The 26,437-nt window shown below is 45.0% G+C and overlaps 1 protein-coding gene across 3 annotated transcripts in view; it reads right to left on the bottom strand.

The window, feature by feature from the left end:
* LOC147624083 (K(+) efflux antiporter 4-like) overlaps positions 1 to 24,693 on the bottom strand; it is a 94,762-nt gene extending 70,069 nt beyond the window's left edge. For all 3 annotated transcript variants that reach the window (XR_015269256.1, XM_086820743.1, XM_086820744.1), the window contains exons 1-2: positions 23,862 to 24,693; positions 5,484 to 5,533 (exon numbers count right to left, since the gene is read on the bottom strand). Coding sequence is in view for 2 of the 3 variants with exons in the window: in XM_086820743.1 (XP_086676869.1) it covers positions 5,484 to 5,533; positions 23,862 to 24,156 (345 nt within the window). In the remaining variant the exon portion in view is untranslated. The remainder of the gene's footprint in view (positions 1 to 5,483; positions 5,534 to 23,861) is intronic.
* Between the last annotated feature and the right edge of the window lie 1,744 nt (positions 24,694 to 26,437).

Here is a 26,437-nt window from a genome sequence, read left to right as displayed (position 1 = left end):
CCCTGAACTCGTCTTCGAGTCGCTCAAGGTAGTGGGGCGGTAAAAACCGCTCCTTAAGGTCACGGACGAACTCGTCCCACCCATAAGCTGCCATACCTGATCTGGTGTGGGCATGCGCCCACTGAGTCCACCAAGGAATGGCCTCACCTTCCAGGTACCAACTGGCTAAGATCACTTTGTCAATATCTGATTTCCTAACTGCGGCAAAGTAAGCTTCAAATTGATGTAACCATGAATACAGAGTAGTGGGATCGAGTTTACCATTATACTTACTGAAATTCATTTTCTCGGGAAAATGATTCGAGGGCGCCGCCGGTGTCAATCTGGCGTCCAGAGCTCTGAGGTAACGCTCGTGTTCCACTCGTCGCATGGCGTCGTCTTCGCGTTGTCGAATCTCCAATGCGCGCATCTGCATCTCAAGCAAGGAGCTTGGCTGCGGCTGTGACCCTGCGAGAGGGTCCCTGTGAGACGAGGATCTGGTATCTGGGATACGGAAGGAGAGGGAGGAGGAGATGGAAAACGCGACGCTGGAGAGCGAGAATGCTCCTCCAGAGCCAAAATCCGCGCCTTCTGCTCATCCAACTTGGTTGTCTGGTCTGCGATTGCTCGCATCATCTGCTGGAACATGTCTTGTACACTCAAGCCGGGTGCCCTAGCTAGGCTGCCTGGTGCACTCTGGTCCCATGGTTCTGGTTCTCTCTCGTCGCCGAAGTTCGCCATAGCGGGAAAATGCAGTTCCTTTCCGGAACGCAATCTGACCATCCACTATCTGTGTGGGAGACTTCCGGAGGCTTCCGGAGGCTAAAAACCAACCGTCCTTCGAGGGACAGGAGTCACTCCGAAAGGGGTAGTCCACCGGCGTCTAAAAACCAACCACACGAGCGAAAAAAAAAATTTCTGGTTTTCTTTGCTGAATCTTTGTCCTTGAAGTGAGCTCTGATACCACTGTAATATGCGGAAGCTTCGGAGAAGGATCGGTACTTCAAAACTCAGAAAATCAGCACTCTTTTCGCGACGGAATTAACGCACAAACTGAAAGACGATGTGCAGAAAATAGAGAGAGAAAAGGGAGATGGAGAAGGACACAGTATTGGGTCCCAATTACCCTCTGTAGGGCCCCCACCATGGATGGTGTATTTGCTTTATTAGAATGATGTAAATCTGAAACAAATACAAAGTACTTGACCTTTTCTTGGCTGGAAAACCTGCCCTTGACCTTCAGTCCTTCACCCCTTTGCTTTAGCAATGTTCTTGGCTGTCCTAGCCCTTGGTTGCTTGGAGCACTTGGTGAATTATGAGATGACTACAATGAATTCTTGGCTGGGCTTTTATACTTCTCATATCATCCAGTCGGCTGGCTTCAGGGAGCTCCACGACTGAATTTTATTATTAAAGTGTTTTCACACTATGTTAAATACTATGCCACCCTGCTGTCCAGCCTGCGCATGCTTCTGGGGCAGCATCCTGGCTGCTGGGCATGCTGCGCAGAGGTGTGGGACAGCTCCCTACACCTGGCCGACTAGGTGGGTAGGGTACTAGACCTGGTCGGCTACCTGTCCAGCAGTAGTACAGTTGGCCGACAGCCCCTCCAGCCCATGTCATGGCTGGTGGGCACAATGTGGGCCCTCCTGGCCCCTTGGGGGTGGTTCTACACCTCCCCCATGCCCAGACTAAGAATGCAAAATGCAAATCCTTGCACTGGGGTAGCCCTATGGGCTGGCCCCATCTCTACATGCAAACCTACATGCCTACAGAGGCCTGGCATCCAGTTGCAAACCAAATACACAGCACATCTGACATCATTCCAGAGGGAGACTCACAGCGCGGACTGGCACTGCTTCATGTGCAAGACAATGCACACCTGACCTCGGACGACTGAGATGGATCCCTGGCTGACTTGTCCCGGACTGGGCTCACATGGGACCAGTTCACCATCCCAGGTCCTGCACCTTCTGTACAGAAATGTCTACGTGGCATCCAAGTGCGGGATGCACGTGACAATATGTGAAGCTCAATCTCGATGTGAAGGGGCGAGAGGTATTGAAGACCATTACCTTGGTTTCACCAAGGTTAACAGAGAGGTCCCGTTGAGTGCAAAAGTCTGTAAGGCATCCAACTATCTCTGAAGCCCCTCAGTTGAGTCTGAGAAAGAGAGAGAGAGAGAAAGAAAGAAAGAAAGATATATTAAGCGTCTACTAAAGACCCAATGGGCCTATGAGACCAAAGTGATACAATAATGTCCATGGCATATCTCATCATGGAATGGAAAATAAAACAGAAAGAAAACATAAATATAGCTATTTCACTCGGGTGATACAAAACTGTCCATGGAGAGAGAGAGAGAGAGAGAGAGAGAAAGAAAGAAAGAAAGAAAGTTATATTAACGTCCACGGGAGGCCGAATCCGACCTATGGGACAGATCAGGTACATCCATTTACATTCCACTTTGGGTATCGATGCCAAAGAGGCATAAAACTGAAAAAAAATTAACTCAAAATGAACTCTTAAGACTCTTAAGAGTTTAAATTACAATGGGTTCTATTGCATCTAGTTTGAAATTGAGGTTCAAAATAAAAATAGCTATATTTCATCCATGGATGGATTTGCTGGAGGGGGGTCACGGGTGGGGTACGGAATTCTTTATTGATTGCTTGTCCTCCTCTGTATATTGCCCATTTGCCATTCTTTCTTGCTTCTTTAACTTTATTCAGCTCTGCCGATCTGTTCTTGAGTTGTAGCGGGGTGAGTTCATCAGCTATCCATACCTTTGTCCCTTGGAGAGACCTTGTTTGCTTCATCACTGCTATTTTCTCATTGTTGTCCATATAGGAGACTTTTGCCTGTGTACCCTTTACTATAATAGAGATAGGGTCTCCTAAGTCCACGAAGGGGACTACTTTGCTCAGTTGTGCTGTAAGTACATCTGTATCTAATATGTAGTCAGAGAGAGAAGAAAGAAGAAAGAAAGCTGTATTAACGTCTACTAGAGGCCGAACTCGACCTATGAGACAAATCAATGTACAACTGTCAATGTCTTCTGGATGTCCAAAAAAAAAGGACAAAATGAACATGAAAGTACTAAGCTAGTGGGGGGGGGGTGTGATGGATGGAGCACTACTGCTAGAGGCCCAGTATGCAACCTATATGCGTAGTGTATACAAGAATGCAATGCAGATCTGTCTAGCTCCAACCAATACCATAATGGGGGTGTAATATGTGATACATAGGCGATGGCGAGGCAAAAATACCTCGGAGCATGATCTCCGGGTGTGAGTGTAAGTGAGCTAGCCGCTCCTGGACATGGTGCTGATGTCGAGCCTGTATCTCTGTGATCTCCCTCTGATGTAGTCTAGGGGAGAGAGAGAGAGAGAGAGAGAGAGAGAGAGAGAGAGAGAGAGCTGAGTTTCAATATATTTGCAAGCCTTAGGCTGCCCTAGAAAATGTAGAAAACACCTAGTCTAACCCTATTCTAGTGATCCAATCCCTACAGGACTGAATGATCACGATGAGCCCAGCCATTGGCTATTTATGAGCCTTTTAAGGACCTATGGACTGGCCGACCTACTATCGTCCATGTCCTTGGACAAGCAAAAACCTCCTGCAACCGCCACCATGAGAAGTCTCCAATCTGCAAGCCGACAAGAACCTAGTCCTTTCCCTGCCCACACTAGCTGCTGAAGTTCCTAAATCTGGTCCTTAACATGATCTTTATCTGTTGCCCTTCAGGGATTAGCTCTGGGATGTGCATTGTGCATGCACATGACAATTATTTTGATTCGAGGACTTTGAATTCATATGGACTTTCCACCTATTCGATGGTGTGTAACCCACGGACATGTTAGGGGTGGAACTTGTCATAACCATTGTCCTTCATGATCTCTATAAATGCCTTTGGTAACCTTAAGTTCATTTCCATTTGGAGGGGTGAAAAGTAGCTTGAAGCCATATGTTGTCTTCAGGCTGTTGGAGGACATGGGACATACATAGAAATTGATGGGAAGTTTTATGCTTGCCCTAAAGTAGACATGAGAATCTCCTAGTTATGTGAGAAAAGACAATTTCCGTTCACTTTTGATGAGGATTAGATAGGGAGGATCTTGCAATTGGAACATTGTACTCAAAGTACATGGCACTAGGACTTGTTTGCGCACATTGAGTGGACTAGCGTTTGCCGACAACTAATGCGGGATGCCATTTTGTATGATAGTTGAGTTGTGTTGTGGGTCGTGCTATGGGTCTACACTTGGTTGCTATGGTAGAGCTTGTTGCACTTTAAGACTTGACGTCATATTGGGATTCAGCTCTTGGATGCGAGTTGGATTGATAGTAAGCGATTGGATCTTTGTAGTAGGGTCTACAGGAGGAGTCTTACACTGGCCTAGGTAAAAGGCCGTAGATTTGAGTAGATGCTATGGACAAACGTCCAAATCGAAGGATTCACTTACATAGGCTTGTCTCCTTATGCATTCACGAGGACATGAATTGAACATACAGAAGGAAGTATGTTATGTCCCAACGTCGACTAACCAAGGTCGGGGTTAGGGCTTAGCTGGGACGTGGGGACTTGAAGGATCACACGTGGGCTAAGGGTGCTAGCATGATGAGGTCTAGATTGGCTAAGAGCTTATAACATATAGCCTGCTAATAATGGCTAAAAAGCAAGGGCCAATAATAGCCTAGTTATTGCCATATAAGTAACCTTGGGGGCACTTACGAGTCATTGAGGTATCCACGCCTTAGACAAGAGGGCTACTAGGGGCATGCAAGACCTCATGGCCATTGAGCTGCAAGGTGGGTGACTCGGCCTCGTGGTATGGGACACTAGATTGGGACCATCAATAACAAGCAAGCTCACAGAGAATCTATGGTTGGGTGGTGAGTCGCTAGCCACAATCTATCGTGGTCATGCGATGCGTACGATGTCAGGTCTATAAAACCTCATTAGGGTTTCGGTTCTAGGTCAAATGATCCTTGGGCGTGGTCTGTGGAGATCTTACAGAGAGGTTGCGGGCAGTTCAAAACAGATGCACGGATGAGCATGTAAATGATATGTCTAAGTACCCTCCATACCCTCTGTAAATCTAGCCTTCCAAATCTGCCAAGCTGTCAAGCTCCCAATATTCTCCCAAGCTAATTCTACTGCCAAGTGACTAGCTCTGAAAGGAGAATTAGGAATCTTTCCCAAATCTGTGGTATGGACCGCTCCACAAACAGAAACCTTGCTTGAAGTTTTTCTAATCGCATATTTCAAGTTAGCAGAATTTTAACTAAGATAGATAGAGTAAGTGGTTGCATATAGTATCAGAAAAACAATCCTAGAAAGCTAATGAAACCAGAAGTTTACACAACAACTGTACGACTTATAGCATATAAACCTCCTCTCGCCGCACAACAGATAAAGTCTCTCTACATATGCAAACAAATCAATTAAAGATTGGAATAAGCTAGCCAGTATGCGAAAAAGACAAGCGTAAAGTGCATACCTGTTGTTCTGTTATGCTGTTGTTGAAACTACCGCCATTTCCTTCACTACCTACAGCACATGCAAACTTCAATGAGCAAAAGAACATGAGAAGCTAAAGTCAAGCGAGTGCCACAACTGAAGCAAAAGATAAAAACTTAATCTTAGAGCAGACCTGCAAACAAGATTTTGAGATACATCGAGCACCCTAAACACCAGAGGATGATGTCTCCAGTTCATGCATTCAAAACATCTTCATGAAGAAGGAGAGAACATAGAATAGACATGTGCATGCGTGCATGCCCACACACCGAAAACTGAAAACAACTTGTCACATGCGTGCATCAAGCCTCACGTTTACTGAGGCTGCGTAGAGGGTAGTCTGCGAAAGTTGGAGAACAATATGAACCCTAATTGACAAAGGGACATTATCACTTAGCATACAAACAGGTACAGATGCACCAGGGTAGGTGCGCATCTATGCTGAGAACTTCCAGTCCCCAGAGGCAAAGTCTTCTGCGAATGTGCACGCTAGGAACATATTGAGCAAAGTGGACATTAGTTGCAGCCAAAAAATAAGCATGGAAAAGATGCTATATGCATTGCCGAAGACGTCTGATTAAGGTGTGCTAATTAGGTTCTTCTGGTGCAAGTAACTTTGAAGAAAAAAGAGGAGAGAAGAGTATAATATAATATTCACTCAATCAGGTCCCAACTAACCCAATTGAGGGTTTCCCACCTCACGGTATATTTGCTAGTATAAAGATGAAGTACAATTTTTTGATCAATAATTTTCCTTAAAATGTGAATGACCGACCTCTCTCGAATAAGCATCCAGGCTGATCAGGAGGCATGACTGTGCCCACCTTGTTGAGCCTTGGAAACTTTGGACGCTTGCTCCTTGTAGGTCTGAGCAATTCTGCTGGCAATCACTGCTCTCGGAGGGTCAAGTGCATGCCCACAGCCATGGAAGCATGTGGACATGCACTCAATCTGCAGTCGACTGTTAGGCAGATGTGGAGGCTGTGCATGGGCTGAAAGGACAGCTAGACACATGTTTCACAAGGCTAACAAAAAGGCGCCCATGTTTATCAAATGTGGACAGCTTCAGATACATTGTATCTAGTCATGAATAGTTGGCGCATAGCTGGCCAACCCTACCAACCAACCAGCCCCTTGCCACTATAAAAGGGCATTTATAGGCATCTCCTAGGCATTGGCAAGAACTCCCGCATAGAGGCAGTGTGAGGACTTCTTAGTCTATTAGTATTTAGAAGACATGATTAGAGACATAATACAAAAAGTAACTGCACTTAGAGCCCAAAGCTGTGTTGTTTACATTGATACACAGGCCTTCTTTGAGAGAACGGTTGAAGGCAGCAAGTGGAAGCAAAGAAGAGACTTGGAGCAGCCAACAATGATCCAACACTTGAGCAAAATGATGAATGAATTAAATAGCAAAAAGCCTCTTCTTATATAGAGCACAAATAGCCAAGTCGGCCAGTAAAAGAAACCCACAACTAGTGAAAATACCTACGACTCGGGAAAAGTGCCTAAATGTAACATACCCATCTTCACTAATAAAGAAATGTTCATGTAATAGATAAATTTATAAGTTTTTATGGTATAAAAATCAATGATTTTATTATTTGAGTCATTTCTACTTAGAATTAACAAGTCGACGTCCAAGATGGCCCCATCCCGGAAACGTCAGAATATTGCCCCGAGAGGAGCCCACAACAACGAGATTAGGAAAGATGCCCCGATGCGGCTCCAACTCTCCCTTTCCAAGCTCCTCAAGGAAATGGTAGCCAGGTTAGCTCGGTTATATTTTAAAGAAGAGTTTTTTTTTCTATATTCGTGCTAATAAATGTGTTTCTTTTCCTTTTAAAAATAAGGACATAAAATTGTATGAAGTTATGAATTGTGTGATGCTGTATTTAATAAATTGCATTGGAAGTGTTATCTTTAAAGAGTACAAGTTTTTCCTGGCTGTAACGCTAACTCCGTTCCGTGCTCAACGCTAACTCCGTTCCGTGCTTGTGCAGCCGGGCGGCGTCGTTAGCAAAGCCCGAGAATGGCCCAAGGTATCCCTCATACCATTGGGAGAATAAGGTTCGCAGATTCAGGCGAGAGGTTATGATGCTCCCTAGTTCTGAGGGCCCAGGCTAGTGCGGTAAATAAGCCCACCCTAGTGTGCAGACATCCCTCTGAGAGACGGGAGGATCGAGCGATGAGCCTGAGAGGGCGACAAGCCGGCTTGAGTCCTCGCCAGCGGCCGACGATGAGGTGTATGGTCCCGTGGGGTTTTGCCCAGCATGTAGAGGTTGGAAGGCCGAATTCTAGATCGGCAGAATAAAGAAAAAGAATAAGAGAGCCGGTTTGGCTTGTATGGAATTGATTCATGTATCAACTTTTATATATATATCTTGTCTTTGGCATGATTGTATCGTGTAAAAAGACGGTTTTAACAAACCTTGTGAAAAGGGTCGTAATTAAGGAACATGTTTATTTATGTCAAACAGTGTGGTAAGATTAATTAGAAAACAAATTGACGCGTGAGTAGGGTGAAAAGTGGGAGGTTGGAATGCCCCGATGGCACCATCCTACGGACGGGTGGACCCGATTAGTTGGGTAGCTTTCCAACAGATTAAGTGAAAGCCCTACGCTAGATAATTAGGTTCTTGGGCAACTCTATTCTAGAAGACTAGGTCAGCGGCTGTGCCCTGCATGGATGAGGAAAAAAGCGTTGCCTCTAGAAATCAAGTCTAGTAGTTGCCCAATTTATGATAAATTACCCTATGGGTGATTTGACTTTTAGAAGATCACGCTTCCCTGTGGGATAGGACTAGGTCTTACCTATGAATCGTATCCTTGAATCTCTACATGATGGTCAAGGTGTCCATAAATAGAAAATTATCTCCAAGTTAAGACTTAGTGGACTATCTTAAGTGTTTCTCCTATTTTAGAAGGAGGAACCTTACAATTGGTATTAGAGCCAATCTTAGCTCCTTGAATTGCCATTTAAGGACTGTTTTGCAATGAATGTTTTACCTAACATAATGCTAATTAATAAAAACATCCTACTAAAACAAATAGTTGAATTGATGTTTGAATTGATTGTAGGAAGAGGAAGATGCCTACTCGAAGTTTCTAGTTTTCCAATGCATCTTCGAGACTGCTAGTCACTCCTCAAATTTCGAGTTCCGTGACACCATGGTGCAGATACTAGAGAAGATGTCCCTCCCTCATTTCTCTCGTATTGAAAGAGGATGAGATAGAGATTTCTGGAGTCGTGGGCCGAGATATTTCTTCATCCGAGCAGATCAAATTGGGAACCTCACCACCGACCTAAAGCGGATTCGTTGGATTGAAAAGTTGAAGATGATCCGTTTATTTTGGTTCGTCGATACCCCCAAGGCCGACACCTCTGTGACTATAGATGGGATTCGCATACCTCAGGATCGCTGGGTGTATGACCAAGTGATGCAAATCTTACCTGTTGATAGAGTAGCTGTGTTGGGATCTACCCCAATCCAAAGTCTACCACTCTTACCATCAGTTTTTAGAGTCTTAGAAACTATAGCGAAACCCCTATATTTCACCTATGTACCCTTATGTCATAGTCAAGCTTAGGAATTTTCCTTGATGACAAATAAGACTAATTATATTAGTCTCAGATCTTTGTAATAAAACTCGTCCTTGTAAATATTTGGAAATAAAATGATTTCAATGTTTTACTCTCCAAAAATAAGCGTTGTGCAAATATGAATCTTGTAATCTTAACATTGTTTTTACAATGATGGCAAGGACGATCACCCTCCACTTCCCAATGCGCTTTACACTAATACCCAGGAGAAGAAGCTCCTGCTCAAGCAAATGCAACCTCCCTCCTTTAAAGGAGAAGGTTCAAAGGTTGAGAAGGATACTGAAGTCTGGATTGAGGCGATGGACGATTATTTCTCTGCTGTGCCGGTACTGGAGTAGCAAATTAGTCTATGCTTGCACGGTTTCGCCTCATCGGAGATGCTAAACTCTGGTGGAAACAGTGGTGCCGTGACAAGAAAGTCACCGAGCATTCTCAAACGTGGGAAGACATCAAGCAAGCAGTGAAGGAAAGATATCTTCCCCCATCCCATGAATCCATAAAGATGAATGAGTTTTTTAGTCTTAGGCAGTGCAGCTTAACTCTTGAGGACTACTATTCCAAATTTATCACTCTTCGGAAGTATGCCCCAGCTATGACTACTTCCTAGCAAGTGGCTCGTTTCTGCCAAGGGTTAAATGAACCCTTAGACTCCTCCCTTGAAGCAATGAGGCCAAGCACATTACAGGATGCTCTCATACGAGCAAAGCCCCTTGTGAAAGAAATGAAGACTGACAAACCTAAGCATCAAAAGAGATCTTACCCTGAGGCAAATCCTAAAGATCAACCCTACAAGAAACCCCAACAGAATTCCCCCTACTACAACAGAGGGCGACAAGGCGACTCTTTTGTCCCCCGCTCGTATGCTGCTTCTTCCCGAGAAGGCCCTCTGTGTTTTGAGTGCAACGAGCCGGGGCACTTTAGAGCCAACTATCCCAAGATGGCAACATCATTTCCCCAAGGTAGCAGAGGAAGTCAAGGTTATGGAACCCCTATCCACCAAGGTGCAAGAGGCGGTGGACGTAGCAGAGGCCACGGAGGAGCAATTGCTAGGACCGCCTGTATTATAAGTGAAGAACCAACCTTGGAAATGGCTGAAGAAGAGCGTGCTACCGTCCATGCAGCAGTAGAACACCAAGGTCCGAATAAACAATTTGGTGTAATCCAAACCCCAGCCACTCATCACGGTAAGCCATTTCAGCTTTTGATTGATTGTGGCAGTACCCATTCATTTCTTTCTCCTAGGTGTTTGCAAAAATTAAACTTGAGTCAAAAAACAGCTAGAAGAATGACTGTAGAGTTAGCCAGTGGGAAAGAAGTAGTATCTCGCCACTCTATAGGAAACCTTGATTTTGAGCTGGGTAATCAGCAAACTCATGGCCACTTTAGAGTCTTGCCATTAGGAATTTATGATGGAATCCTTGGGATGGATTGGTTAATTGCAAACAAAGCTAGCATTCATTGTAACCAGGGGAGTATCACTTTTGAAAATGAGCATGGCCAAGTAATATCTGTTCAGGGAAACAGGAAAACCTAAATCTAGGGTAGTCAAGGCAAAACATCTTCTCAAGGGAACACGTAAGGGTCAGCAAGTTTTCTTAGTCAAGCTCAACAAAACCATTGAACCTAGTATGGAGACAGAACCCTCTTCCTCTTGGCTCCAAGAATTCTCTGACATCTTCCCTGACGAGCTTACAGGGCTGCCGCCTCCTCGAGAAGTCGATCATGAAATCGAGGTGATCCCTGGAGCTCAACCCGTTTCAAAAACGCCCTATAAAATGTCCCTTCCTGAAGCCATTGAGCTTAAAGAGCAACTTTCCCAACTCATTGAGCAAGGATTCGTACGCCCGAGTAGCTCTCCTTGGGGGACACCTGTTCTTTTCCAAAAAAAGGACGGAACTCTCCGTCTCTGCATAGATTATCGAGGACTAAATCAAGTCACTGTCAAGAATAAGTATCCTATCCCTCGCATTGACGAACTTCTTGACAGGCTTCATGGGACCAAAGTCTTCTCAAAAATAGATTTGAGGTCTGGTTACTATCAGATCAAAGTCAAGAAAGCAGATATACCCAAGACACTATGAGTTTACTGTAATGTCATTCGGGTTAACCAATGCTCCTGCAACCTTCAACCGCCTAATGCAAGATATATTCCGTCCTTACTTGGATGAATTTGTGCTTGTTTTCTTTGATGACATCTTAATCTACTCCAAATCAATGGAAGAGCATGAGGAGCATGTGCGTAGAGTTCTGCAATTGTTGCGCAAACACAAACTCTATGCCAAGAAGAGCAAATGTACCTTCTTTACTCATCAAATTGAGTATCTTGGATTCATCGTCTCCAAAGATGGCATTTCAGTAGACCCCGCCAAGGTCAAGGATATTCTAGAGTGGCCACCCCCTAAATCAGTTCGTGAAGTTCGTGGGTTTTTGGGAATCACGGGATGGTACAGGATTTTTATCAAAGATTATGCCTTGGTAGCTGCACCTTTGACGGATCTTCTTAAGAAGGATTGCAAAATAGTGTGGCTACCAATCCATCAAAACAGTTTTGATCACCTCAAGGTCATTATTACTTCTGCCCCAGTCCTGAAACTTCCTAATTTCGCAAAGGAATTTGAAGTGGTTACTGATGCTAGTAGTCTAGCACTTGGTGGTGTCTTAGGCCAAGAAGGAAGACCAGTCGCTTATACTTCCCGCAAGCTGAAGCAATATGAAGCAAATTATGCCACCCATGTTTTGGAGCTCTTAGCAGTTGTTCATTGCCTCAAATTATGGAGACATTATCTCTTGGGGGGCAAATTCCAGCTTGTAACTGACCACAAAAGTCTAAAGTGGATCTTCACCCAGCCTAACCTCAACATGCGGCAAAGGAGATGGATTGAAATTCTACAAGAATATGACTTTGACATCAAATTCTGCCCTGGAAAAGATAATGTGGTAGCCGATGCACTTAGCCGCAAATCTTTCTTGAGTGCAATTTCAATGCCAAATAATCCCATACTGGTCAAGGTGGAAGAAGTCTCATCTCATGATCCAGATTACCAGAGGATGATGAAGTAGTAGAAGAAGGGGGAAATTCAGAGAAAGAGAAGAATCTAATCAAGGGATACTCCACTCATGAAGGAAGCCTCTACTTCAATCACAGGCTATGTATCCCTAAGGATCCTGCTTTAAAGAAACTAATCCTCCATGAAGCTCATGATAGCCCTGCTGCAGGACACCCAAGCTATGCAAAAACATTAAATGCCGTAAGAAGGAGCTTTCATTGGACAGGCTTGAAAAATGATGTCCTTCGGTACTTGAAGCAATGTCTCTCATGCCAAAGGATCAAAGCTGAAAGGGTCAAGATGCCTAGAAAACTTCAACCCTTAGATATTCCCCAAATGAAGTGGTAGTGCATTAGTATGGATTTTGTCACAAGTCTCCCCATTGTTCAAGGAGGATATGACTCCATCTTGGTAGTAGTGGACTTACTTACCAAAGTAGCTCACCTTATACTAGCAAAGAAAACCTTCAAAGCTTCTGATGTTGCTCGAATATTCATCAAGGAAGTCCTCAAACTTCATGGTCTCCCGAAAAGGATAGTAAGTGATCGGGATTCTCACTTCACTTCAAAGTTCTGGCAGTCCTTATTTCAAGCCCTAGGAACTCAACTTTACTTTAGCACAGCTTATCATCCAGAAACCGATGGCCAGACTAAGAGAGTCAATCAAGTAATTGAAGACATTCTCAGAGCATATTGTGGACGGGAACCAAGAAGGTGGATTCAATACCTTCCTCTGGTAGAATTTGCCTACAATGCATCTTATCATCAGAGCATAGGAATGTCACCATTCAAAGCACTCTATGGGCAAGAATGCTTGTCTCCTCTAAATTTCTCTGATCCAACCATAAGAGTTGAGGCATCCAGGAAAATGCTCGAAGAGATGAAGGAACAAACCAAGGTAATCCAAAAGGATATTAAAGCTGCCCAAGATCGACAAAAGCATTATGCTGGCACCAAGAGGTCTAAAAGGATCTTCAAGGAAGGAGACAGAGTTCTTCTACGAGTGCGACCCAAACGAAGTTCTCTATCACTTGGGAGATATAAGAAACTCAGTCCTAGATATTGTGGTCCCTATACAGTTATCAAGTGTCTAGGTAAAAGTGCCTATAAACTCCAGCTCCCATCCCATATCAAAGTCCACAATGTATTTCATGTAAGTTTGTTAAAACCATATGTATTCAGTCTCGATCATATTCTTGATGATGAACAAGTTGTAATCCCTACTCAAGGAGTCCTTGAATTACAGCCCAGTAGCATCATAGATTCTAGGGAAAGGCAACTCCGAAATAGAACTCTTGTAGAACATCTAGTACAATGGAAAGATTACCTTGAAGAGGATGCAACTTGGGAAGATGAAGCTACACTCTTAAAGGATTATCCCCAATTCATGACGGGATGAGGACATCTCGATTTCTTTAAGGGGGGAAGGATGTGATATACCCATCTTCACTAATAAAGAAATGTTCATGTAATAGATAAATTTATGAGCTTTTATGGTATAAAAATCAATGATTTTATTATTTGAGTCATTTCTACTTAAAATCTTCAAATTCTGAGCCCAAATTTGGAATTTGCGCGCGATTTTACCCTAAGATAGGATTTTACAGCATCCAAAAAACGGACACCGAAACAAGCTCATACGCAAATTTCAGTCATTTTGTTAAAAAGCGACGACCTTTAAACCTTAATAAATGCACGACCGAGCGTCCGATTGACGAATGGTCTAATCCCCTATGACCAGGAAAACCTTCCGGACAAAACAAAAAAAACCCCAAAAAAAAAATCGCTCCACAGGACAATCCGACACGCAAATCGAGGCAGGCGTCCCAAATTTGGGAACCCCGCCCCAAAATTTGAACCGTACACTTACCAGGACGCCCTTACGATGGCCGCACAAGAACCAAAGGATGGCCGCCCACTGTGTGGTCCACACGTACCCCTACGTGGACACCCATGCTGCCCCAGACCAGATAAGGTACATGCGTACCACTCCTTTCCCTGACAAACTGACACCGTACCTTTTCCCTAGACCCATGCAGGCCACTGATCCATAGCCTTTGATGGTACACCGTCCTTTCATCCTTGCTTTGCGCAGCGCCCGCACCCGTGCCCCACAGCTATATAAACCCCCGGGGTGCTCCACAAGCAACACGCGTTTCTGTGCAACGTATGTCCCGTCTGTACCGCCGTCCATCCCTGTGTAGTGTACTTGCTGCAGTACAGCCGCCCCTCTCACACCCCTTCATTTGCCTCTTTTCAGATAAGCCAATTTTCCTCCATCCCCCTCTTGCTAGGAGCCAGTGTCCTTAACTCTTCTCCCCCCCCATGTGAATAGACTTACAGCAGCTCTCAGCCCTTTAGCAAAACGTTTTTCTCTTAAGGACATCTCAAAATCCCCCCCCCCATTTGCGTAGACTTTAATAAGAGGTTTTTGCCTTAAGAAAGGGTTCGTGCGCTATAGTCTTTTGCTCACACAGTGAGCAAACGATCTTCCGACTGAAGCGTTTCGATCGCGGCAGCAAGCTTTACAAGTCGACGTCCAAGATGGCCCCATCCCGGAAACGTCAGAATATTGCCCCGAGAAGAGCACGCAACAGCGAGATTAGGAAAGATGCCCCCGATGCGGCTCCAACCCTCCCTTTCCAAGCTCCTCAAGGAAATGGTGGCCAGGTTAGCTCGGTTATATTTTAAAGAAGAGTTTTTTTTTCTATATTAGTGCTAATAAATGTGTATCTTTTTCTTTTAAAAATAATGACATAAAATTGTATGAAGTTATGAATTGTGTGATGCTGTATTCAATAAATTGCATTGAAAGTGTTATCTTTAAAGAGTGCAAGTTTTTCCTGGCTTCAACGCTCGCTAACTCCGTTCTTGTGTAGCCGGGTGGCGTCGTTAGCAAAGCCCGAGAATGGCCCAAGGTATCTCTCATACCATTGGGAGAATAAGGTTCGCCGATTGAGGCGAGAGGTTATGATGCTGCCTAGTTCTGAGGACCCAGGCTAGTGCAATAAATAAGCCCACCCTAGTGTGCAAACATCCCTCTGAGAAGCGGGAGGATCGAGCGATGGAGCCTGAGAGGGCGACAGGCCGGCTTGAGTCCTCGCCAGCGACCGACGATGAGGTGTATGGTCCCGTGGGGTTTTGCCCAGCATGTAGAGGCTGGAAGGCCGAATTCTAGATCATCTCGGCAGAATAAAGAAAAAGAATAAGAGAGCCGGTTTGGCTTGTATGGAATTGATTCATGTATCAACTTTTTATATATATATCTTGTCTCTGCCATGATTGTATTGTGTAAAAAGGCTGTTTTAACAAACCTTGTGAAAAGAACCGTAATTAAGGAACATGTTTATTTATGTCAAACAGTGTGGTAGGATTAATTAGAAAACAAATTGACACGTGAGTAGGGTGGAAAGTGGGAGGTTGGAATGCCCCGATGGCACTATCCTACGGACGGGTGGACCCGATTAGTCAGGTAGCTTTCCAACAGATTAAGTGAAAGCCCTACGCTAGATAATTAGGTTCTTGGACAACTCTATTCTAGAAGACTAGGTCAGCGACGGTTGTGCCTTGCATGGATGAGAAAAAAAGCGTTACCTCTAGAAATCAAGTCTAGTAGTTACCCAATTTATGATAAATTACCCTATGGGTGATTTGACTCTTAGAAGATCACGCTTCCCCTGTGGGATAGGACTAGGTCTTACCTATGAATCGTATCCTTGAATCTCTACATTATGGTCAAGGTGTCGATAAATAGGAAATTATCTCTAAGTTAAGACTTAGTGGACTATCTTAAGTGTTTCTCCTATTTTAGAAGGGGTACCTTACACTAAAAATGTGGGAAAATTTACCCACGACTAAGTAAAATACATCAGATAAATATGCTGCATAAATGCTACAGTAAATGGGATAAATGCTGGAGATGAACACAATCCAACACCACCTCTCAGCTCCAGCATGGTGGACCGACTCCCATACGGATTAGGAGCTGATAATAGAATCTCGAAGAAGAGGTTTACTGAAGAGGTCAGCTAGGTTGACCTGAGAGGAACAATACTCCACACAAATGATGTCGTCAGCAACTAGCTCACGAACAAAGTCAAAATGGACCTCAATGTGTTTTGTCTGTCAGAATATGCAGCGGAGATGAAGACAAGATCTGAAAACACTAGAGCAAGTGCACAGCAGAAAAACGCAAAGAAGAGAGAGAGAGAGAGAGAGAGAGAGAGAGAGAGAGAAGCGTATAACTCTGCTATATACACAAGAAATCCCGAATACAAGAATACAATGTGTGGGGAGCCAAGGGGCCATTTTATATGGGCCCCACTAGCCAGTCGGCCTGTAGAAAAGACAGCCGACATGTGCAAAAATTATCCACGACCTGCTCTTTGGAGCAATCGGCCAGGTTAGAGCAGTCCGTCATGAGAAAATCCAACAATCGACCAGCACACAGAGGTAGCCGACGTGCACAGGACAGCCTCCCACACCTGGAAAAATAGGAAAAAAATAGGAAAAAATATGGAGAGTGGGAAAAAATGAGAAAACACCTAAATCGGGCGGACACACCCACAACAGAGGCCCTGGTGTAAATATAGAGACAAGAGATGACTGCTAACACCCCCTCTCAGCTCCTGGATGTGGAACCAACCCCAGTGAGCTAGAGTGCCGCCAGAGGATAGCCTGAGGTAGAGACTTCGTGAAGAGGTCCGCCGCATTGTCCTCCATCGAGCAATAAAGAAGCAAGATGTCACCAACCAAGATCTTCTCACGAACAAAGTGATATTGTATCTCTATGTGCTTGGTCCGGGCATGGAAGACCGGGTTCCGAGCAATAGCTATACAGCTCTGGTTATCGCACTAGATAATTGTGGGCTCCTTCTGTGGAAACCCAATCTCGCCAAGCAACCTCCGCAGCCACACAACCTCGCAAGCAGCACCACAAGCAGCCCGATACTCTGCCTCTGTCGATGATAAGGCAATAGTTGGCTGCCTCTTACTGCTCCATGAAACCACTCCTGAGCCGAGGGAAAAACTGTAGCCTGATATGATCTCCTCGTGTCTGGATCTCCTTCCCAATCTAAGTCATTCCATCCTTGGAGTCTGACTCCATCCATCAATCCCCCTCCTATGTAAAAGAGTCCAAGATCCTTCGTACCCTATAGATACCGCAAGATCCGCAATCCTGCGTCCCAATGAGACTTCAACGGTGTCTGCATGAATGAGCTCAACAGCCCCACAAAAAAGCTCAAGTCCAATATGGTGTTCAGCAGCCAGATCAATGAACCAACCAGCTTTCAGTACAGAGGCATCAATTGGCTCACAAGGATCATTCACTGTCAGCTTCGTGTTCGGGTCCATCGACGACGTAATAGGCTTGCAGTTCTCCATCCCAAAGGCCTCAAGCAACTCATGAACATACCGTTGCTAAGAGACAAAAAACCCCCTCTGGGTCTGCCAAATCTCCAATCCCAAGAAGAATTGGAGTAAGCCTAAGTCGGTCATCTCAAACTCCTTGGACAAGGCAGCCTTCGTCACTCTAATGTGCTCCACATGACCGCCAATGAGAATGAGATCATCCACATAAAGGATGATTAACGTAACCATGCCGCGTTCCCGAAAGAGATACAGGTTGGGATCTACAACCGATCTCTGAAATCCAGTCCGAAGAAAGAAGGAATCAATCTTCTGATTCCAAGCCCTGGGAGCCTGTTTAAGACCATACAAGGCCTTCCTTAAACCGGTAAACCATCCCTTCTAATCCTGGAACCACAAAGGCTCAACATACACCTCCTCTTGCAAGTCACCATTAAGGAACGCAGATTTGACATCCATCTGATACACGAGCCACCGCTGAGAAGAAGCAAGAGCAACAACAGTCCGAATCGTGGTCATCCTCGCTGTCGATGCAAAGGTATCCTCATAGTCGATGCTTGCTGCTGAGCATAACCCTTAGCCACAAATCTGGCTTTGTGTTTGTCCACCGACCCATCAGACGCATATTTGGTCTTAAAGACCCACTTGACACCAATGATTGACCGTTTCGACAGCCTCGGCACCAACTCCCAAGTGTTGTTCTTCTCAATGGCATCAAGTTTCACCTGCATGGCTTTCCTCCAAGTATCCTGTGCAAGGGCTTCCTTGACGGAAGTGGGCTCTTTGTCCCGTATGATACGAGATATCAAAGCATAGTTTACCTGTAAAAGCTCCGCTGAATGACTTTTATCATGGACTGTGCGATCTTCGAGGTCCGTCCTCTATGGTCCATTTGGAGGGAAGCTCCGTGACACCTGACTCCCGAAGAGTGTCTACTAACCACCTCGGTACTCGAACAGAACACAGAGCCTCTTGCCGCTGCTTGGGCTCATCTCCAGCTGCCGACTCAACCTCCTGAACTGACTGAGGTTGTCTAGTTGGAACAATAGACTGGGAATCATCATCAGAATCCTCTAGGTCTCCAAGAAGTGGCGGCTCATCGACAGTGGAAACCAGAACGTGCTCATCAAAGACCACATCCCTGCTGACAACAACCTCATTCCTCTCTCGATCGTGTAACCTGTATCCCTTGGAAAGAGAGTTGTATCCCACAAAGATAAGCTTTTGGAACTTGGAGTCGAGCTTCCCTCTCTGCTTCTTCGGAATGTGAACATACGCATCGCTCTCAAACACACGGAAATGGGAGACATCAGGTTTCCTGCCAAAATATGCCTCAAAGGGAGTCATGTTCAGTATTGAAGTCGTCGGAGACCGGTTGAGGATATGGACAGCCGTAGCCGCAACCTCTCCCCAAAGTGGACGAGGAAGATCACGATGCTCCAACATCATCCTCGCCATCTCCACCACAGTCTTGTTCTTTCTTGATGCCATGTTCCGCACAAAATCTCACGAAAGCATTAGAAGAAAATTCACCTCCTTTGTCAGCCCGGAGAGTCTTCATTGGAGAAAGGAAATAAACCCATGTAAATCTGGAACAATCATCAACAAGCAGCATGAAGTACAGAGAACCTCCCAAGGATGTTGTCTGCATAGGTCCACACAAGTCAGTGTGTACCAATTGCAATGGTTTCGAAGCCTGCCTGGAAGCCTGCTTCGGAAAGGTTTCCCTGTGCTGCTTACCATGTATGCAAGAACTGCAGCGTCCTTGCCTACTGCCAACATCTGGCAAGACAACCACTATCTGGTCCAGAAAGCTCGTAGCGCATGCACATTTAAGTGGCCAAACCGAAAGTGCCACAAGTCACCAACCTGAGAACCTATCAAAGAGGAGAGTGCGGAGAGTTTGTATATACCATTCTCCACACCGCCTTCCCAAGTAACCTGGCTAGTCTCGCGGTCCCGTAGAGCAACATAATGCTCCTCAAACTCCACCTGGAAGCCAGTCTTGCAAACCTCATGCACTGACAATAGATGAAAACCAAGTGTTGGGACGTAAAGAACACGAGAGGAATGCTTACCCCCTCTGCCATCGGGAATGATCTCTATCCGGTCCTCACTGTGTATCTGAATTGTGGAATTGTCGCTAATGAAAATGCGACCTGACTGCCGTTTTAGATGCAAAAAGAAGTCACAAGAAGGAGTCATGTGCCTAGAAGCACCACTATCGAGAATCCATTCTTGAGTATCCTTTGCAGTAAAGCCAACTGCATCCTCGCTCGAAGAAGATGGAGCATCCGTGTCCATCATCCGAGACAGGAGTCACTCCGAAAGGGGTAGTCCACCGGCCTCTAAAAACCAACCACACGAGAGCGAGAAAAAATTCTGATTTCTTTGCTGAATCTTTGTACTTGAAGTAGGCTCTGATACCACTGTAACATGCAGAAGCTTCCGAGAAGAATCGGTAACTTCAATACTCAGAAATCAGCACTCTTTTCGCGATGAAAATTAACGCACAAACTGAAAGGAGATGTGCAGAAAATAGAGAGAGGGAGAGAGAGATGGAGAGGACACAGTATTGGGTCCCAAATACCCTCTGTAGGACCCCCACCACAGATGGTGTATTTGCTTTATTAGAATGATGTAAATCTGAAAGAAAATACAAAAATCTTGGACCTTTCTTGGCTGGGAATTCCCTGCCCTTGACCTGAAATCCTTCACCCCTTTGCTTAGCACCCTCTTGGCTTGTCTAGCCTCTTATGTTTGAGCTCTTGGTGAGAAAATGAGATAAATGAACGGGATTGTGGGCTCTCTATTCATACTACTCCAGTATGAGCAGTTGGCCAGTACTATTGCAGTCGGCCAGCCAATAAATGTCCCACGACTGAGAAAATACAGCAAATAATCCTTTAAATGCTGCGCATCACTTTACTACATGGCTGGGCACTTATGCGCATGGGAAACAGGGCTGGGCACTTAGGCGCCTGCTGCCTGGGAGGCTGGGTACTGAATACCCCCTGTTTTGGAGGCTGGGCAGCCTGTATGGGCTGCCCCACACTTGCCCTACACCTCTCCTAGGGCTAGATAACTAGTCGGCTACCCCTAGGGCTGTCCTACAGTCCCCCATGGCCTACCCATGGCTGGTGGGTACAGCCAGGGCCTTCTTGGCCCTCATGGGGATGGTTTCACACCATCCCCATGCCCACACTACGACTTGGGGTAGCCCTATGGGCTGGCCCCTTGTTCTAAAAGCAAACCCTAACTAACTACTCAATGATCTGACATCTAGTACCATACCAGATACACAGAATCACTGACATCATTCCAGAGGGAGACTCACAGCACGGACTGCACTGTTTTATGTGAGGACAGTGCACACCTGACCTTGGACTCATGTGCAGGACAATGTACACCTGACCTCGGACAACTGAGATGGATCCCTGGCTGACTCGTCCCGGACTGGGCTCACATGGGACCAGTTCACCATCCCAGGTCCTGCACCTTCTGTACAGAGATGTCTACGTGGCATCCAAGTGCGGGATGCACGTGACAAACTAACTGAAACAGATCTAATTCAGCACAAGTCAACTCTTCACTCATAATTGTTTCTTCTCAACAAACTCCATCAAAACAACATAACTAAAACCAAAACATAAGATTTCATCAATCCAACACAAACAAGCTTCCCTATGTATATACAACTAAGCAAATCTCAACACCCCTCAGATTTGGGGATAGAACAGAAAAGAGAAGTACCACAACAATAAGGAACTACTTCACAACTATCTCAGCAAAATCTTGTATTCTGGACTTCACAAAGAACCAAAAACAACCACCATAACTGCAACTGCACTCTACAGATAGCCACCAACAAACGCTGCAGGCTTTGAGCTGGTCCAAGTTCCAACAGAATTGCAACCTCAGAGATCTTAGAGAACCCACCTCCTCCAAGACCCTCTCACCTTTGCAACTTCTGCTCTGAGCAAATCAAGTCAACTCAGACAAAATCCATGACGTCTTCTCCTTAAACAAAACAGTCACAACAAACTTCCACTGAAACTCTCACCCAAGCATCTCTCTTTGCTTTCTTTTTCTCACATTCGTTTCTCCTCTTTTCTCTGCTCCTTTCGACCTTCTCGATTCTCTTCTCTACTGTCTTCTCGATTCTCTTCTCTACTGTCTTCTCGACATCCAGCTCACACACAATCAAATCTTCTCTTTCTACAAACTTCTTTTTCCAAGCCTCTCCAATTTCAAGCTTCTCTCTACTGCTTCCCGCAACTATTGCCCTTCTCTTCGCAATCTCCCCTCTCTACTCCATAAAAGTGTACTTTTCTTCTCTTGGCTAGGGTGGCAACGACTAATTTCATTTCTGAAAAGTGACCAAGCAACATTTATTTTTCTCTTTTCTAACCATACATCAATGATTTATTTTGTTTTTTTGGGATGGGATGGACATATCTATTGGGCATTTTCTTTGAGCACGAAAAAACCTATCAACGGTTCTAGCCGAAGGCTCCTTAGGGTAGGTTCTGGTGGTATGGGACAGTAGGTGGTTACTATTCTATGGACCCCTTATGGGTTTATTTTGAAAAAAAAAAAAATCTTGAGTTTAGTGTAGATCTCGGCAAGTTACATTACAAAGACCTTTACAATAATTGAAACACCTCTTCTTCCTCCACACCTCCTTTGATAACTAGCCATCTATTGGCATGTCCCTCATTGTTTGGGTTTCTCTTCCCACTTGCCCATGGTAGTCTTTGGAATCTGAGGTTGCTAGAGTACCTAACATGAGAATGAGGGCTGATTTTTATTGACATATTGGGAGAAAACCGGCTCATGCTCATGTGCTGATGCCAATGTTTAATCTAAGGTGCCCAACGTGACACGAAGGTCTCAAGCTTGATCTCTTTATCTTCTTGTAGCTTGACTACAAGCTTTAACACCCCATCGGAGAACTAAGTTAGTGTCTCGTCTAGCTGTTCTATCCTCCATTGCTCATTCTTTTGTTGTTAAATGTGAAGCCATGGTAATAACGCTGCTTCGCCCCAGTCAACAGAGCCCTCCCATGTATAGTCCACCGCCCCTGTAAATTCTCTAGCTTCATACTTCTTCCACCAAGTGACTGCATCATCGGTCATGTACATGGAGACATTGAGCAACTAAGTCCTCACCATTTTCACCACCTTCTAGAAAGTTTCAAATAAGCAGATTCACGAAACCACTCTCCTGATAAAGCTATTCTAGAGAAATTGTGAAAATCTACTTTATTGGGAGCATCTGATTTGGAGGGTCTATCACTGGCTCCCAATCAAGCCAAGCTAATCTATCAAGACTTCGTTGACAGCCCCAATTCTGATTTTCTTCCTTGCAACACAAACAATTGGCCTCAGCTTTCTCCTGCCTACGGTGCTGGTCTTCTTCAGCCTCGAACCAAAGTCTTTTTGCTTCTTCTCATGGTCTTATTCCACAGCTTCCTTCCAAAATTTGGTACCTTCATCCTGTCAGCAGGGGCAACAGTCTTCTTCAGCTTCTCTGTGAAAACTGTCTTCTTCCTAAGCTAGCTGGCAGGCTAACTTTGCCGCTAGAGCTCATTGATCTGTTATCACTCCTTTCGTTACTCTTCCATGTGTTGCATCAAAATCATTCATTCTTCTGCTGGTTCCCTGCTTGCTTCCATGCATTGATTCATCAACTTGCATTCTCCCCATTCCCTGCGTTCACTTTCTTGCCTTGATTTGAATGTTGATATGCTGCATCAACTGGGCAATCATGAAACCATTCAATTCCGACATGGTGCACGAGAGATGGGTGATACAGGGGACACTGTGGCAGCCGCATCCTCTTTAGGCAATTCAGACCTCTTCAAAATGTTTATCAACCTGCCAGCTCCCCTTATCTATTGTCTTTCCCAAGAGACAATTGGCCATCCATTATCTGCAAACAACACTTGAAAAGATTCTTCCTGCACATGAAAATTTCTACCCTGTAAGCCATAGCTAAGCCTTGCTCTGATTGCAACGTCAAAAAGTCTGGTAGAAGCGATTTAATTTAACACAACACAATCTTATAGACAGCAAGTATCATGACCAAACATCCACACGACACCTCGTTGGGTCCCAAAAGCCAGTGGAACTGACATGGAAGGTATTGATTGTAATGGCAGTCATTATCATAATGATTATTGTTAAAGCAACCCACTGAATACGATACAGACTACACTAAGTCCATACTGCAAAAAGTTATCATCAAATTGGAATAGCAGGCCAAAATATATTTTTGTATTTTCATTGAGGTAACATTCAGCTCTTCTTCTCTCAAAGCATATACTGATTTACCTTCTTGCTGGTCTTTCTCAGAGAACTCCTTCTCCAGGACGCGATCAATCATGTCGGCAAAGCTTCCTTCTTTAGGAGGAGGAGCTGGGATTGAAGTGTTTGCAGTGCTCGTCTCATCAAATCCTTCATCGAATGCATCATCTGCATCTTCATTGATGTCTACAAGCGTTGCAAAACCTAGATCTACTGCACAGAACATCCCCAGCATCAAAATGATGCAGACTCCCTGCCGAAAACCAACAGTCCTCCTATTCCATAAGCTAGGATGACGATCTGCTTGACTAAACTCCCCCATGCTAGCTTTATGGCTGAGATTTAGAGTTACTGGCCTCAAGATCCCATCTGTCTTTCAAAGCCAGGCCCTTTCCAATAACATATACTGTTCAGTGTAATGCTTCTTCCATGTTTGCTCGTCAGAAAACCTCTTCCCGTGTACGGCATGCTTCGATGAAGTTAGATGTGTTCTGCAGACTGCAAGATCCAAAGATGGGAGATACTTGCATAAAATGTAACCGCAGGACGAACCGCCTTGTGACGAAGACTTGGGATTTGTGGAAGGCAGGCGCACTGCAAGGGCGAGGACTGAAAGCCTAACCCTAATCGAACAGAAGAAAATGCGCCGTGAAGTGCAGAAGTAAAATGTGCTAGGAAAAAGCTGAGGCCTAATGGGGCGTCAAGGTGAGGTACAAAGCGGGCGGCGAGCTGTGTCGAAAGCTTCCCGTTGATCGCTCAATACATACTACTCACGATGGAGACGCTTCTCGCGCTCTTTGCCACATTCAGGTGTGTTCGGAATATTCGCTCAACGAAAAGAACATTCATAGCCACCCCAAAACAAATATGATCCTCATGATTTTTATTTTATTTTTAGCGCGGCAAAATCCGCAAACCAAGCCCTTTGTTAATGGCGGCGGGCCCTATGGGTTTTCCAAGGTGGTTTTGGTGTTTTTTTTTTTGTTTTATCATTTTCGGGAGGTGGCGAAGCATGGATTGCCTACCAAGATTTGAGCGTGTCCCGGTACCACGAGTCATCGTCTTCTTCAAAATATGCCTTGTTTTGAAAGCGTGCAAAAATCCCAAGCTTATATTGTGAGGTGAATTTAAAAGTAAAAAAAGATATGATTTTCACAAATTATAATTTCTCAAATATTTAAAAAAACAAACTTTTTTTCATCCAATGTTGTGTAAGAAGACTTTGAATTTTATACACAATATTTGGGAGTTTTTATACTAGGGTCTAAAATTTAAGTATAAGGGATACAGTGGGGCTTCAAGGTGGCCACATCTAAAATAAACAAACGGCATGGGCACCCATGTGAGAATCTATTTGTATAATGAAATGAGTTTTATAAGTTTCTTTTATGTATCTCCTTCTACTTAAAGCTATTGCCTACTTTGCCTAGACCTCCATCGATTCAAAATTCATAATAATGAGGGAGCGAGGATGAAGAGACACGTTTCAGCAAACTAAACCTACTTGTTAAAAGTAAGACTGGGCGTTCCACATGAAATCCAAGGCAAGAACACTCTCTCTCTCTCTCTCTCTCTCTCTCTCTCTTCTCTCTCTCTCTCTCTCTCTCTCTCTCTCTCTCTCTCTCTCTCTCTCTCTCTCTCTCTCTCTCTCTCTCTCTCTCTCTCTCTGCCCCCTGCTAGTCCCTTCACCTCCCTTATGGTGTGAACATGTTCGCTTTGCACCCTTGCTCGCGTCGCTCACTGCCTGTCTCCTGTCCACCCACCTGCTAGTCCCTCCGCTGCCCTTTTCCCACCCACCCTTGCTCGTGCCGCTCACTGCGCGTCTCCCTGTTCGCCCGCCCGCTAGTCCCTTCACCTCCCCAATGGCATGAACCTGTTCGCTTCGCACCCTTGCTCGCGCCACTCACTGCCTGTCTCCGTGTTCGCCCGCCTTATTCCCACCCACCCTCCTCAGGCCCCCAAGGCAGCAACATAACTCTCTCTCTCTCTCTCTCTCTCTCTCTCTCTCTCTCTCTCTCTCTCTCTCTCTCTCTCTCTCTCTCTCTCTCTCTCTCTCTCTCTCTCTCTCTCTCTCTCTCTCTCTCTCTCTCTCTCTTCCCTGCCTATGGGAAGCGCTGCAGAGTAATCTCAAGGAATGGCTCTGAGTCTCCAAGAGAAGCTCTAGGCCCTTGAGACGGCAATGAAGGCACTAATCAAGGAGAATAAGAAGACATCCGATTCCAACCTCAATGAGGTGGAGAACAAATTACACTAGCATATCATGGCCCTCGAAGCACAGGTCATGGACCTTGAACAAGAGAACACGGCACTCAAGGAGGAGGTGAGTGCATTGAAAGTGGAACTAGTAGCCATCAAGAACACCGAGAAGGAAGAAGGGGAGATCAATGACAACACTCTCACGGCCATCAAAGAAGAGATCTCCAAGGAGATCACAAAGGACATGGAGGGAAAACTCGAAGCCAAGCAGTCAGGATGGGTTGAAGTGGTGAAGAAGAACATCCGTAAAGAAGTGAGGGCGGTGACTCAAAGTGAAGAACACCAAATCATTTACACCACCATTGAGGAGGAGAAGATGAGGCAAGCCCGCCACCATTGAGGAGGAG

The sequence above is a fragment of the Cibotium barometz genome, chromosome 26 (assembly GCF_041138505.1).
Source record: "Cibotium barometz isolate CiBa-2024 chromosome 26, ASM4113850v1, whole genome shotgun sequence".
NCBI classification, from domain to species: Eukaryota; Viridiplantae; Streptophyta; class Polypodiopsida; order Cyatheales; family Cibotiaceae; genus Cibotium; species Cibotium barometz.
This window is presented reverse-complemented; position numbering and strand designations above follow the sequence as displayed.